At 58.9% G+C, this 13,819-nt stretch overlaps 4 protein-coding genes across 4 annotated transcripts; all 4 read right to left on the bottom strand.

Moving 5' to 3' along the window:
* Positions 1–369: 369 nt before the first annotated feature.
* On the bottom strand, positions 370–3,213 carry LINJ_36_3350 (putative DNA topoisomerase III; the record flags this gene model as incomplete). Its single annotated transcript, XM_001469690.1, has 1 exon — positions 370–3,213. The coding sequence occupies one exon, from the start codon at positions 3,211–3,213 to the stop codon at positions 370–372; it is 2,844 nt and encodes a 947-aa protein (XP_001469727.1).
* Positions 3,214–6,807: 3,594 nt separating this feature from the next.
* Positions 6,808–7,584, bottom strand: LINJ_36_3360 (14-3-3 protein-like protein; the record flags this gene model as incomplete). The annotated part of the gene is made up of 1 exon (XM_001469691.1): positions 6,808–7,584. The coding sequence occupies one exon, from the start codon at positions 7,582–7,584 to the stop codon at positions 6,808–6,810; it is 777 nt and encodes a 258-aa protein (XP_001469728.1).
* Positions 7,585–8,310: 726 nt separating this feature from the next.
* On the bottom strand, positions 8,311–9,963 carry LINJ_36_3370 (conserved hypothetical protein; the record flags this gene model as incomplete). The annotated part of the gene is made up of 1 exon (XM_001469692.1): positions 8,311–9,963. The coding sequence occupies one exon, from the start codon at positions 9,961–9,963 to the stop codon at positions 8,311–8,313; it is 1,653 nt and encodes a 550-aa protein (XP_001469729.1).
* Positions 9,964–11,592: 1,629 nt separating this feature from the next.
* LINJ_36_3380 (putative oxidoreductase) lies at positions 11,593–13,203 on the bottom strand (the record flags this gene model as incomplete). The annotated part of the gene is made up of 1 exon (XM_001469693.1): positions 11,593–13,203. The coding sequence occupies one exon, from the start codon at positions 13,201–13,203 to the stop codon at positions 11,593–11,595; it is 1,611 nt and encodes a 536-aa protein (XP_001469730.1).
* Between the last annotated feature and the right edge of the window lie 616 nt (positions 13,204–13,819).

A 13,819-nucleotide genomic window follows, 5' to 3' on the forward strand; every position in this document is an offset into this window, starting at 1 on the left:
ACTTGACACACCGTCTATCATGCGGGCGTTGGTGCGCTGCTGTCATGCGCATAATGAGCCGTGGGAGGGGACCTTACCGATGGTCCATGTGTGTCACTTCCCAGTTCAAATAGTGAAGCTGTCGTTTGTTTTGTGCGCAGTGCCGCCAAGCCGCGCGCTACGCGTGGGCGACACAGTGCACGGAGACCGGTGAAGGGAGCAAAGCTCGAAGCGGCTAAGGAATATGAGTGCGTGGACGGAGGGGGGGGGTCGGGAGTGGCGGTGGGTGTTCCGCCTGCCACCAGCAGACAAACGTGGCAAACGTCTTGGTGGTGCTGCACACGCAGACACACGCACTCGCTCATCGGCAGCGGCGGCGGGTGGGGTCTTTCAGTCGAGCCACTGAAAAAAAGAGCACTGGCGATGAGCACACGTAAGGAAGCGCTTGCCTCGCGAAGCTTCTTTGCGTGAGACGAGCTGCTTCGCTGGTGCGCCGCACCCACACACGGGATCGACTCCGCCACTGGACGTGTTCGCCGCCGCTGCATCACCGCTACTGCCACCACGTTGCCCTCCTCCCCGTACGCTGCGACGTGCGGAAGGCTTCACAGAGGGCAGCGTGTACGCTCTTGAGGCGGTGGAGGCTACCGAGGCGGCGCTGCTCGGCACCGCAGACGAGTTTGCACCACCCGTTGGCATCCCCTTCACAGCGATGTAGTCCTTGATGCGTGCGTCGCATCTAACGCAGATGGTGTCGAGCATGTCCAGCCCCGGCACTCCTTGACGTCCGCTAAAGTCGAACGTGAGGAGCACTGCGCTGCACGCGGGGCAGCGCTGGGAGGGACTTGGCTTCACGGAGGCCGCCGCCGGCAGCGAGACGCGCAGGTGGCACGAGGGATAACCTCTACACGACAGAAAAAACCCGTTCGCCCCAGAGCGTAGGCGCAGCTCGTGCTGGCGGCACGCGATGCACGTGGTGATGCCAATCGCTTCGAGCCCTTTGGCCAAGGGGCAGTCGGCAGTGCACTGGAAGCAGCGGAACTCGGCCGCGGCTTCGACGTCGGGAAGGGGAGCGGCTGCACCGGCAGAACCATAGGCGGTCACGCTCCATGCCTTCGGTGGACTTCCAAAGCAGTGCGGGCAGACGTGGTAGGACGTTTTCTTCTCGCGGTTTGCAACGCGCAGCGCGAGGAACCCGCACAGTGGACACGTGTGCGGCGGGCTCACCGGCTCCAGCGTATTGAGGCGGCCGTTTGGCACCCGATACATCTTGTTGCACGCGTGGCAGCGCACGCTCCACACCTCGCGATCACGCTCGCCGGCGCGCTCGACGAGGTCCATTAGTCGGCCACACGTCCCGCATGGGATGAAGTTGGCCTTTACCACCGTTGCCTGGACGGCGCAAGCGTCTGTCTCTACTGCTGGTTGCAAATACCGCTTCAGCTCCTCGTAAAACGCGTTTGTGTTTGCCATGAGGCGGCTAAAGATCTCCTCGTACAGCTGCACCGCTGCCGCCACCACCTGCTCCTTTGTGGCAGCGCCGTTTGCGATGTCGCCCATCGCAAGCTCCATCTGCGCCCGCAGCTGTGGCTGTAGTAGGCTGGCCAAGCCGAGGGACTCATAGGCCGAGGCCAGGGCAATTCCCAGCGTCGTTGGCACCAGTGACTGACCCTCCCGCTTCACGTACTCGCGATCCAGGACAGTCTTGATGTGCTGCGCAATGGTGGCGTCCGTCCCAATGCCGTTGCTGTCCATCAGCGAGATGAGATGCGTCTCCGTCAGGTGGGGTGGGGCCGAGGTGCAGCCCTTCTTGAGCGGCACGGCTGTCGGCTGGAACGTGTCGCCTATCTGGTAGTTCGGGATGCACGTATTGTTCCACCGCTCGTAGGGGAAGATGTCCAGCCAACCACGCTGCAGGATCGTTGTCCCGCCGGTGGAGAACAACTCCCCGCCAAACTCCGCCGACACCTGCGTCGTCGCGGCCACTGCGTCGGGGGAGAGCGAGGCGAGAAAGTGACGCACAATCAGATTGTACAGCCTGCCACGCTCATCCTGCGTCGCGTTCCACGCCTTGGTCGGGTGAATGGGCGGGTGCGCCTTGTCGTCGTGGCCGCCGCGGAGCGGTGGGCGCACGCGCGTGGCGATGTCGGCCAGCATGGCTGCCACGTACTCGGCCACGTCGGCGTTCGCAATTTGCACTCGAACCAGCTCTAGCAGCTCGCTCTCTTGAAAGGTGTAGGAGTCCGTCTCCGTGCGTGGGTACGAGATCAGCCCTTCCTGATACAGCGACTCCGCCAGCGTCATGCACCGCTCAGAGGGGATGCGGAGGTGTGTTGCGGCTAACTTCTGCATGACGACGGTGGCCAGGGGCACCGGCGGGCGTCGGTGGCTTGGACGCTGTTGCACGTTGGTGATGCGGCCCTTATGCCCCTCCGCCGCCGCCGCCTGCAGCATGTCCTCATAGATTAAGGTGGCCGCCACCTGATCGTACATGGAGCCGCGACTGCTGTGGAACTTGGTGTCGCCATGCTGCAGCTGAAGGGTGAAGAAGTCCTCCGGGACAAAGCCCTGCTGCTGCCAGTAGCGCCGCACCACAAAGCCGAGGGTAGGGAACTGACAGGGGCCAAAGCTCAGCACCCCTGGAATGGCGGCGAACAGGTGGCGAAACTTTACCGTCTGATAACGGGTAAAGGCCGCCCCAATGCGCAGATCCATCTCCTGCCGCGCTTCCACCGCGTCCGAGAGGCGCTTGTCCGGCAGTTTGAGGTTGTGCACGGCGTTCAGCAAGTCGCGTGCGGTGAGGGCGGAGAAGTGGGCTCGCTTCACCTGCACTTGCGGTCGCTTGCTTTGCACTACCTGCATCACCTCGAAGCAGATGTTCTCGCCTTCCCGGTCGCAGTCCAGCCATAGGACGAGCGTGTCAGCTCGGCCGGCGAGCGCTTCGAGGTTCTTCTTCACCGGCTCGAGATCGGCTCGCACGTACTTGGTGATCGGCGCCGAGAAGAGCCCCTGAAACGGGTAGGTGGACCAGTTCTTGGTGTTGGGTGGGAACTGATCCTCCATGAGGTGGCCCGCCACCGATGTGACCAGCATCGTCTTACCCTCAAATTTAAACTCGTAGACGGGGTTAAAGCGAGACTGCGATGGAACCGTGCGGCAGTTACCGCCGGAGAGGCTCTGCGCCATTTCCTTGGCAACACTGGGCTTCTCGGCGACATTGAGCCACGTTGGCATCTCCCCCCTCCCGTCTTTGCGTCCACGTGTGTGAATGAGCGTGTCTGAGTACGCGCGCCTATGCGTGCGTCTCTGTCTGCCTTTTATGGTGTCCCCTCTCTCACATGTAAAGGCTTCTATGAAACCAACAACAAAGGAGGGGAAGGAGGAGCGGGCCACCAGCTGCAGCCATTCAAGAGCTGTCTTTCGCGGCGTCCGCGGATCCTTCGACGAGGTGCGCACACGATAAACCGGTGCGACACCTCCACGGAAGGGCGAGGTGGGGGCTGCGAGAGTGGGATTGACACACGGTAGGGCGACACAACGAGTCGCCCCTTCCGAAGACACTCGGCTAATGCAGCAGAAGCGTGCTTTGTCTTCAGTGGGGTGGCTTGGCTGCGTGCGCCTCTTCTCACCAGCCCCGGTCACTATACTCGGGCGCGAAAGTACCTGAGTTGCACGTCGCAGAGGAGGAGACGAGACGGCAACGACGTAATCGAGGAGAGCGGACGTGGGAAAGAGGGGTGGTGGTAGAGAGGAGTGGGGGATGCAGAGTAGGCTATCAGGCATAGATGCACCTTGGCAACGACAATGCGCAGCCTTGTTCTGTTTGATCCGTCCGCCTTCCCATCTTTGTGGCCTCCTTCCTACCCTTCACACACCTCACCGCGGTGCCTGCAGGAGGAGAATCTCGCCATGAAAGCAGGGCGGGGGGCTCAGAAGCGAGGAGTGGGAGGAGTAGCAAAGATGATACGGGGGTGGGGGCTGGGGGGGAGGGGGGAAGAACGCAGAGAAGACTGATTGGGGGAAAATGCCCAGCTATCACGACGGGCGCACGAGCGCCGGCTGTCCCACATCCTTCGCTACCCCAAGAATGGTGTGTGTGTGTGTGTGAGGGAGGCCAGAGAGAGAGACACTACAGCAGCGACCTTCACGCTCTGCCGCTCCGCCCGAGCACGCCAGAAGACTAGCAGGGCGAGAGAGCGAGAGCGAGAGCCGCTGTCTGTACCGTGCTTTCCCCCACAGGCGCATCTTGAGTTCTTTTCCGTTCTTGTAAAATCTTTTTTTTTTGAGCCTTTGTTTCTTCTCGACGTTGCTTTACAGAACTAGAGGTAAACACTGCCAAGCACACACACACACACACGCACATGCACACGGCACAAAAGTAAAGTGCACCGCAAAACAAACAAACAAAACCGGAAAGGAAGCGACGAGTGAGCGATTTGAGAAGATCCTGCGCGCATCTGCTCGAAAACGTGCGCTACCGAGTACGCATACACGGAGACGCAAATTCTGTGTTCTCCTTTTCGTCTTCATCTTTCCGATGCCTTGTTGTTGTTTTCTCTCTTCCGTGGCTCTTCGTCTTCTTTTCGCTTTCCTTTGTTGCGCGTGTTCGTGCTGCTGCTGGCGCGTGTGTGAGCGTATCGTTCGCGCTTCAGCCTCCCGCCCCCTTTTCCTCCACGCACGCTGCGCTTGAAAAACACAACTACGAAACAGACAAGCAAAAAAAAAACAAAAAGTAAAATAAGAAAACAAACAAAAAAGTGGAAAACGTAGAGGAAAACATGCCAGCACACCAGTCCACGCCGTCACATAAACGTGCTAATTGTCAACAACAACTACAGGCCATCCAGCGCGCCATCGACGCGATCGCGACTTTTCGAGACAGAGACAGGAAAGCCTATTGAAAAGGCAAACACCAAGTCTTCCGAGAGAGAGGAGTAGGAGGGACGAAGAGACACCCAACCAAAACAAGCACGCAAACGCCATCATCAGCAACGCGCGATACAAGGAAACCACAAAGAAAAAAAAGCACTGGTGGGGGGAGGGAGGGAGGGAGCCGTAAAATTGGAGGAAGGAACATCAAGAGACCCATCGAGGCATCCACTGCCCCCCCCCCCCTGTCTGTTTTCGCGCCTGTCAAAAATGTTGCGTTTCTTCCATTCTTTTTTCTTTGCTATTATGCTTTCTCTCGGTTCTGTCGAGTCTCCCTCTCTCTCTCCCTCTCTCCCCCTCCCTCTCCTTTTCACTGCTGCATCGTTAGTATGCTTACTCTGTGCTTCCATGTGATACGGCCCCCTTCCCCACCCCTCCTCTTCCGTGCGCGTCCTGTTGCATCTTGACTACGGCTGCAAGTCATAAGCGCAGCGCAAGAGAGGGGTGGGAAGGGGAGAGAACGAAAGAAAAGCCCACAAACGCAGAAATGAGGGAGGCTGCTTCGCTTTGTGAGGCACCCAAACCTGCGACGCGCACGTCCTCCATCAGGACAGCGGGAGCAGACACAGAGATGTGAGGAGAAAGAACAAAAAAACGGAGACGTGATTGAAGGGTGGTGGTGATGGTGGTGTAGGACTCGTACGAACTTGAGCCTCAAACAAAGCCAGACTGGAAAGGTAAACAACAACGAAAAAGTAAAAAAAAAAGGAATGCTCCACTATGAGATACGGGAGAGATACAGGAAGCAAATGTGTGTGTCTGCACTCAGGTGAGGCGATCCCCCTCTCACAAAAAGAAGGAGACTTATAGACATTGCACGTGAAAACGTGCGCGTGGCTGTAGCTGCGTATCGACCTTGGCGTGCGCGTTGTATGGTGTGTCAAGTTTGTGTGTGTGTGTGTGTGTGTGCGTGTCTGCCGTGGACACGTGCACCGATGCTGCGGTTACTTTTCCCTGTCGACTCTGACATACATACAGCCACACCCAGCCACCCACACCCACACCTACACCCACCCACACAGAAAAAGAACAATCAACAAGGAAACAAGAGCGAAATCAAATGAAAAACGAAACGTAAGAGGGAGAGCCGGGGGGGGGTGACGAAGAGAGACAAACCCCAACACCGAAGAAAATCATAAAACACACAAACAAGCGCACGCAAAAGAAGGGTGGGAGTGGGGAGCAGGCGAAGCACAAACAACAAAACAACAACAAAACGCAGTCGTCTTTTCTTCAGCATCGTGCCAAATCCCAGGCAGCCGCCACCTTTCCCGTTTCAGAGAGGCACACACCGACACGGTTTTGTCCTTCTTTTTTTTGTTGCTGTGCCCTTCCGCCTCCGCGACGCGGTGTGCCGATTGGTGTGCGCTGTGTACCCTTCTGTTCGCGACCCGCACCCCAAGTGGAGGAGCCACATCGATACCCGCACACATACACAAAGACTCACCACCATCGACACACGCATCTTTACGGAGCACACCTCTAAGACACGAATGGGCAGCGCTTCTCGGGAGCCAGAGACAAAGGTGCATACGTGCTGTTGAGATGTTCTATGTCGCTCCGTGCGCGCCAGACATCGCCTGGGGATCCGCAAATGTGCGTGCCTTTACGCGTTTCGGTCGGCGCACGTGCTTCGGGTGGAGAGAGCAAAGTCCGGAGGCATGGGGACGGTGGGGAGGGGGAGGAACGCGACGAGAGAGAAGTGAAGGAGAGAAAAAAGGGGCGTGGGGGCGTTACGGCTGTGGTCGCATGTGAGCATGTTGCTAGCAAGGCAGCGAACACGGCGGCAGGCATCATCACAACCACAGCCAGAGCACGACTTGCACAGGTTTATGCCGCACCGCCATCGCCAGCTTCTTGCTGCTGTTGCTTCCAGACAGCAAACAGCAGTGCATTACCTTACAGCTGGTCATCCGTCCACAAGTTGAGGTTCTCACGGAGGAGGCGCACAATAGTGTTGGACTCGTGGTAAGCCTCGTCGTCGAGCGTCTCGAGCTCCGTCACGGCCTCGTCGTAAGCCTGACGAGCCAACTGGAAGCCCTTCTCGTGCTCCTTCATGATTTCGTAGTAAAACACAGAGAAGTTCAGCGCCAGACCGAGGCGAATCGGGTGCGTCGGAGCGAGGGACGAGTTCGCGACGTCTGTTGCCTTTTGGTAGGCGTTCAAGGCTGCCTGCCGCTGGCCATCGCCGGAGTCGATCTCGGCGTAGTAGCGGTGGTAGTCGCCCTTCATCTTGAGGTAGAAGACCTTCGCCTCGCCGCCCTGGGCGGCCGGGATGAGGTAGGTGTCGAGAAGACTGAGCAGGTCGTCGCAGAGCGGGGAGAGCTCCGCCTCTAACTCCCTCCGCATGTTCAACACGAAGGGCAGTGTGGCGCTGTTCTCCTTGGCGTTCTCGCGACTCTCGATAGAGGTAATGACGCGCCACGCGTTGCGGCGCGGCGTGATCACGTTCTTGTACGCCACCGACAGCAGGTTACGCTCCTCCGTGTCAAGCTCACTGTTCAGCCGCACGTACTTTCGAATGCAGAGCAGCATTTCGTCAAAGCGCTCTGCCTCCTCGGCCAACTTGGCCATATAGATGAGTTCGGCGAGGTCATCGGGAAGCTTGATGTCGCTCGGCTTGGGGACCACCTCGTCTTGGATGGTGACGTTCTTCCACTTGATCGTCTCCGTCATTATTCCAGAGGGAAGGGAATAGGCCTGTAGTCTTTCGCGTATTTTTCTGTTGAAGAGAGGGTGTGTATGTGTGTGTGTGTGTGTGGAGGGGGAGGGGGACTCGCTGGACAGTCGCAGGCGTGTGCAGACTAAGCGTCGTAAGAGGAGGCACAAGCAAAAAAAAAGAAGAGACGGAGTTGATGACGGGCAAGTCGGGGGGTGGGTGGGTGGGTGGGTGGGGTAAAACGCGGGCAGGAGGTATGATGGCAGTGTATACGTGCACGGTAACTCTTTTGAGGGAAAATGAGGAGGTAGGGAGGAGGTATACGAAGTGGAGGAGGTGGGGCAGGGTAGGTGGAGAAGGAACCGAGAGATCGAGTAGGACCATGTGTTCTCTATGGCGTCGGTGACGCATGCTTACACGAGGGCGCACAGACAAATCCTATTAGGAGGCACGCGGACCGCACAGAGGCGTATTCCCGTGCCATGCCCCTCGAAGCGAGAGGGAGGAGACGAGTGAGCAGAAGAGAAGCGGCCGCTTCGTCGGTGAATCGGTTCTGTTTTCGACTTCGAAACGGAGAGGAGAGGAAAAAAAGGAGAAACACATGTGGAGCACGCATACGTACATATGCGTCCGAGAACCACACAGGACAGACACACACACACACACACACACATACACACATACGAAAACGAGCTTGCGCACAAGAGAGGGGCTTCGGTTACGCACAAATCATGTGTCGTTGGTTACCGGGCTAACTGCACGAGACGAGTATGAAGCTCCTCTGCTTGTTGGCTTTGGTTTCTCAGCATGCCGATAACGTCACTGTAGGCGCTATCGTGGAGTACAGTGCCGCTGGTGGGGATGATGGCTGGCTCACCTTCAAGGGTTAGTGCGCGTCCTGTGGCTCGCGAGACACGGTACAGCTCTGCTTCTTTTTCTACCAGTGCGGCCATCAGCTTGCGGCGAAGGCGGTCTGCCCGTGCCGCCTCGTTGGTGCACTGCTTCTTGTACGCCTTCAGCTCTCGTCGCAGCTCTCTCACCTTGAGAGCGGAGGCTTCCTCCACATCACGCAGCTGCGATTCGCACATCAGGGCAGCACGACGGTGGCTCTGTGCCTCCTCTGTCGCGCTCGCCAAGCGTATGGTCAGCTGCTGCGCCTGCAGTGCTACCTCCTCGTGATTCATGAGTGCCTTGCTGAGCGCATCTAGTTGCTGTCGAGCGACGGCAAGCTGATCGGCAATGTTCTGCCTCTCACAGGTCAGCCACGCCTCTTGCTGGGCAGCGGTATCCAGTTGACTCTGAGATTGCTGCAGCTTTGCCGCCAGGCTATCGTGGCGCGACTGCAGCGCCTGCAGAGCCTGTTGTCCCTCGCGTAGCTCACCATCCATTTTCTCGAGACGCCATTGAAGCCGCGTGTTTTCCTCCTTGAGGGCGGCCTGCGCGCGACGCAGTGCGCTCGCCTCGACCACTGATGCGTTGCGTGCCTGCATCACCTGCTCCTCTGCACTCGCTTGCATCTTACGGCAAAGAGATCGTTCCTCCGCCAGATTGCTCTGTGCCGTGGCAAGGTCCGCCGTGAGAGATGCCACGCGCTCGTGCAGCTCCTCCCGCGCCTCTGCTGCATCCTGCGTTACCTGGGCCAGCTGCGCCTCGTGGTCGGCTTTGAGCTGGGCGAGCCGGCGGCGCGCCTCTTCCGCTTCAGCGCGAAGTTCCTCGACTTGGTGCTGTGCCACCGTGGCGGCCGTCGAGTAGCGCTCCTTGAGCAGAGCTGCCTCGTTCTGCAGTTCAGTCGAACGCCGCACTGCCGCTCGCATCTCTGCCACGTCCGCTTCCATGGCGCGGCAGCGCTGCTCCAATTCGAGGTTGCGGCTCTGCTGCTCGCGTAGTGCGTTGTGTGCTGTCAGCAGTTGCTGGCTGTGCCGCTCCCGATCCTCCAGCAGCTGTGCATGCATGGTGGCGCACCGCTCCTCCAGCTCCAGCGTTTGCCTCTGCGCTTCGCGCAGCCGCTGCCCGTCCGTCGCCGTCTCGACACGCTTGATCATATCCTCCAGCTGCTGCTTTAGCTGCTGCACCTCTTGATCATGCTCCAGCGACGCGTCTATTGCGCTCTGATGTGCACAGGCGAGTTGGGACTTGAGGTGCTCCGTTGCGACGGCAGCAGCGTGGTACCGCTGTCGAAACCCTGCCGCGTCGTCCACCTCTTTCTTCAGCTCTAAAAGCTCTTTGCGTTGCTGTTCCTCGCGCGCCGCCGCCTCGTCCAGCTGCCGCTGCTTGCGTTCGCATACTGCCTTGGTGTTCTTGAGTTCCAGCGAGAGAGCGTTGTACTTGCCAGTCAAGGCGGAGAAGTTCTCCTGGAACTCCGCACATGTCTGCAGGAGCTCGGCGTACGATGCCATGGCGAAGCGGAGGGGGTAGGGGTGAGCAGTCAAAACAGCTGGAAAAGCGAAGACGGGCAGAAGGCGCTCGACTAGGAAACCGTCGATGCTCTGTTATAGTTCACGGCACCGCCTTGTGTGCTTCTGTGTGCCAGGGGGTGCGTCAGTGCGCACACGATGATGCTTGGCAATCAAGAGAGAGAGAGAGATGCTCTTCCTTTGTTTCCCGATTTCCCTCTTCAAGGCGACAGAGAGCGCCAAGAAAGAGAAGAAGAGCCAAGATCGAAACACAAACACACACACACACACACACACACCTAAAAAAAACGAAAGAGGAAGAGCCTGACAACGGTGACTCCGACACGTTGCCACCAAACTAGGATAAAAAAACAAGCAACCGCCGCCACTTCCAGCGACACAATGCGTGCACGCGCACGCTCACACTTGAGCTACCTACCAAACAAAAAAAAAATATTGATCTATCTATGCCGCTGTACACGCAGGGGACGGCCAAACAAAGAGAGAAACCCTTCAGCGTGCCTGTATTGATATATATATGTACGTGCGTGTGTCTAAGTTACTGCGCCACAGGCATGAGAGAGCCGCCGCTTGAATTGCAAGCACGTAGCAGCAATGGCACGAACAGAGAAAAGCAAAATGGTACACGCTCAAAACAATTTCGCCCTTTCGTTTTCCGCAGGGATTTGGGAGGGGACGGCGGACTGGAGGAGGCGTTGTGGGCGGAGAACGCGGTAGTGTGTGCGTCTATGGTTGCTTTAGAGGGTGCGTGCGCTGGAGTGCGCGCAAGTAAGTGTTTGCGCAAGGGATGTGCCAAACACTCGCACTACGGATAGAGGTGGAGCGAGGAAAATGTTTGCGTGACGAAACAAGGGCGAGGATGGAAAGAGATGCGTTATGGTGACTCTTCTTAGCAGCGTCAACACGAATCAGCGTCTTGCTTGCTCGCCGCTTTTTTTTTCGCGTGCTAGGGCGTTGTTGCGGGATTACATGCCCATGCCGAGTCGCAGGAGACGTGCTTCCACAGCCAAACAAAGAAAAGGACAAGGCCGAAGGAGAGTAGGAGTAAGAGGAAGGGGACAGAGGCGGCGAGAGGCATTCCACTTTGGAGGGGATGCGGGGATGTAAGGGAGGGGTGAGCGCGTCAGCGATGCCTCCAACACCAGCGCGGCCTCGCGTATGGGATACGCGCAGGCGCTGGACAATTTTAGGTCGAGCGCGGCAACGCCGTTGGGAGGTCCCTGGTCCACGCACGCACGCTCTCTGTCAGCATCTTTTGGCATTCCTTCGTTAGCCGTGATTGAGGCTCTCTCCGTCTCCAACCCGTTAGCTTCTCTGTCCTCCGCATGATGATGTGTCGGTGAGGGAGCAGTCACTGGAGGTCGCACGGCTCAGCAAAGACCACGACGACAACACCACATGCAGGAAGCGAGCAACACGCCTGCGACACACACGCACACGCCACCCACGCACGCGCCACCCACGCGTGCGCAAAGATAGGGGGCTGAAAGCCATGGTGTTGACAGAGCCGCAGCTTCCACCACCGCAGCACCAAAGAGTAGACACGCGCGCTAATTCGAGTGAGGAGAGTGCAGGCACGGTACTGCAATAGCCAGTGTACGCCGCCATCCCTCAGTGAATAAAGGAAGCGACGCGGGCACCGATGGCACTGCCAAGCGTGCTGCTACTCGCCACTGTGGGCAACGGCACAACGCTGCTGTCCGCCACGAACAGCCCGGCAATCCCATTCACGCGCAGCTGGCTGTCCACCACGGTGCCCATGGCGCAGGTGCCGTAGAGATCTCCGCCGCTCTTCACATGCTCCGCCAAGAAGGCAGCTGTGCTGCGTTGTGTGATGAGGCCGTCGCGGGGGTGGTGTAGTGCCGCGCCGTAGGACCAGAACGGACTCACATGCCGTCCCTTCTCATCGACGTGGTTGACTGACTGCAGCGTGCCGTCGCGCGTGGTCAGGAGGCCCACCCACTGCACCCCTTCATCCATGGCCAGCACATCCTCCCTTGTGGAGAGCATCCCGCTTCGAATGAACGTGGTGCCCTTGCTGCCGTCGTAGAGCACCTCGCCGCGACTCGACGGGTAGTGATGCGTCACCCGCATCGTGAAGCCGTCCATCGGCCAGTGCGTCATCCCCATTTGCGGGGTGCGAAAGAAGAGAATGGACAGATCCGGCGCGTCTTGCTGCGGCTGCGACCGCACGTAGGCAGCACCCTCGACGAAGGCGCTAAACACGCCGGTGCCGTTCTCCTTGTACTCGCGCCACTGCCGGTACAAATACGACGAGTTGCGCCAGCTGATGGACTTGCTGTAGACGCTGGATGAGTTGCGGATGCGAAAGACGAGATCGGCGGCGCTTGTGGTGATCAGGTTCTGCCCGACCGCCGGCGCGTCCAGCACGCTACCTTTGGCACCGATGCCGCTGTGCTGCAGCAGGAGTGGACTGCGCAGCGTTCCAGCGCACACGACGACGTGCCGGGCCTCTAATAGCCTCTTGTCTCCGCGGTGCGAAACCTCCACGTCGCACACCCTTCCAGCCCTGCAGTGGATGCGCTCAGCGCAAGTTTCGTCCAGCAGATCGAGATTTGGAGCGCGGGGCTGCGTGCCCTCAATCAACGCGTCGAAAGCCTGCACGCGCGCGCCTCCGTCGATGTAGGACTGCATGGCCGAGAAGCCGTCCACCTGGCCAGTGTTGAAGTCGTTCGTCGCAGGCACTCCCGCTGCCTCGCAGGCTTCGAAGAACCGCACATTCATGCCCGAGTCGATATTGCTGCGCTGTGCATCCGTCACGCGCAGGGGGCCGTCCTCACCGTGGTCGCGCGAACCGCCGCGTGAGTTCGCCTCCAGACTCTTGAAAACCGGCAACAGCGTGTCGTAGGTCCAAGAGGCGTCAGCCCATCTTTCGTAGTCCTTGCGAGTGCCGCGCATGTACTTCATGTCGTTGCAAAGCCAGCTGCCGCCGAGGCCACGGCCAAGCGTGAACGGCAGAGAGCGGCCGGCTAGGTTTGCCTCCGCTACGCACGACAACGTCTGTAGAAATGGCCTGGCCTTCCTCACTGATGCGATGTAGGGCTGCATTAGTGGTACCCGCATCACCCACGGAACAGCCGTGCGACTGCCTTGCTCAATGAGGGCGATGGAGGCAGCAGGGTGGTGCAGAGCGCAGGCGCGCGCGGCCGCACAGCCCGCGGCGCCGGAGCCGATCACGATGATGTCGTACGCCTTGTTCATGCCCCACCAACAAAGGAGAGAGGAAGAACAGGCCCGCAATGCCAGGTGGACAGTGCGCCAACGCCGTTGATGTCTCTGAGGGTGTGCAAGGGTACTCACTGCGTGGCGTCGTTGCCCTTGTGGGGGCAGGCAAAGAGGGAGACACCGCAAACGGCTTGGGGGGGGCGATAGTGGTGGGTACAAATAACAGATGCGCGCGTGCGGCAGCAGTCGCCTCGAGAAGAGCATCCAAGAAGGATAGTATTATTTTTTTCTTTCGGGGGGGGGAGGAAGTGCAGTGATGATCCGCTGTCACCCGACTGCAGAAAAAGATCGGTAGATCACGTGCGGCTTTGAGGAGAGAGTGCACAGACAAGGAGCACTCGTCCCAGCATGCCTCCCTGCCATCTCTGACTTGCCCATACACGAGTGCGCGCACGCTCAAGAACCTCTGCAGCCCTTCGCCCCCCTTGCAGGCCTGCTCCTCTGGCGGGGGGGGGCATGAGGGAGTCACGATCGTACTTCTGTGCGTGTTTCCGTATGTGAAGCAACCACCTCATCAGCGGAGGCGGCGTAGGCAGAGACGCCTACGCCACGCGCGTCATTCAATCCTCCTAGTCGATTCTTCCTCACACAG

This window comes from Leishmania infantum, chromosome 36 (assembly GCF_000002875.2).
Source record: "Leishmania infantum JPCM5 genome chromosome 36".
Taxonomy (NCBI): domain Eukaryota; phylum Euglenozoa; class Kinetoplastea; order Trypanosomatida; family Trypanosomatidae; genus Leishmania; species Leishmania infantum.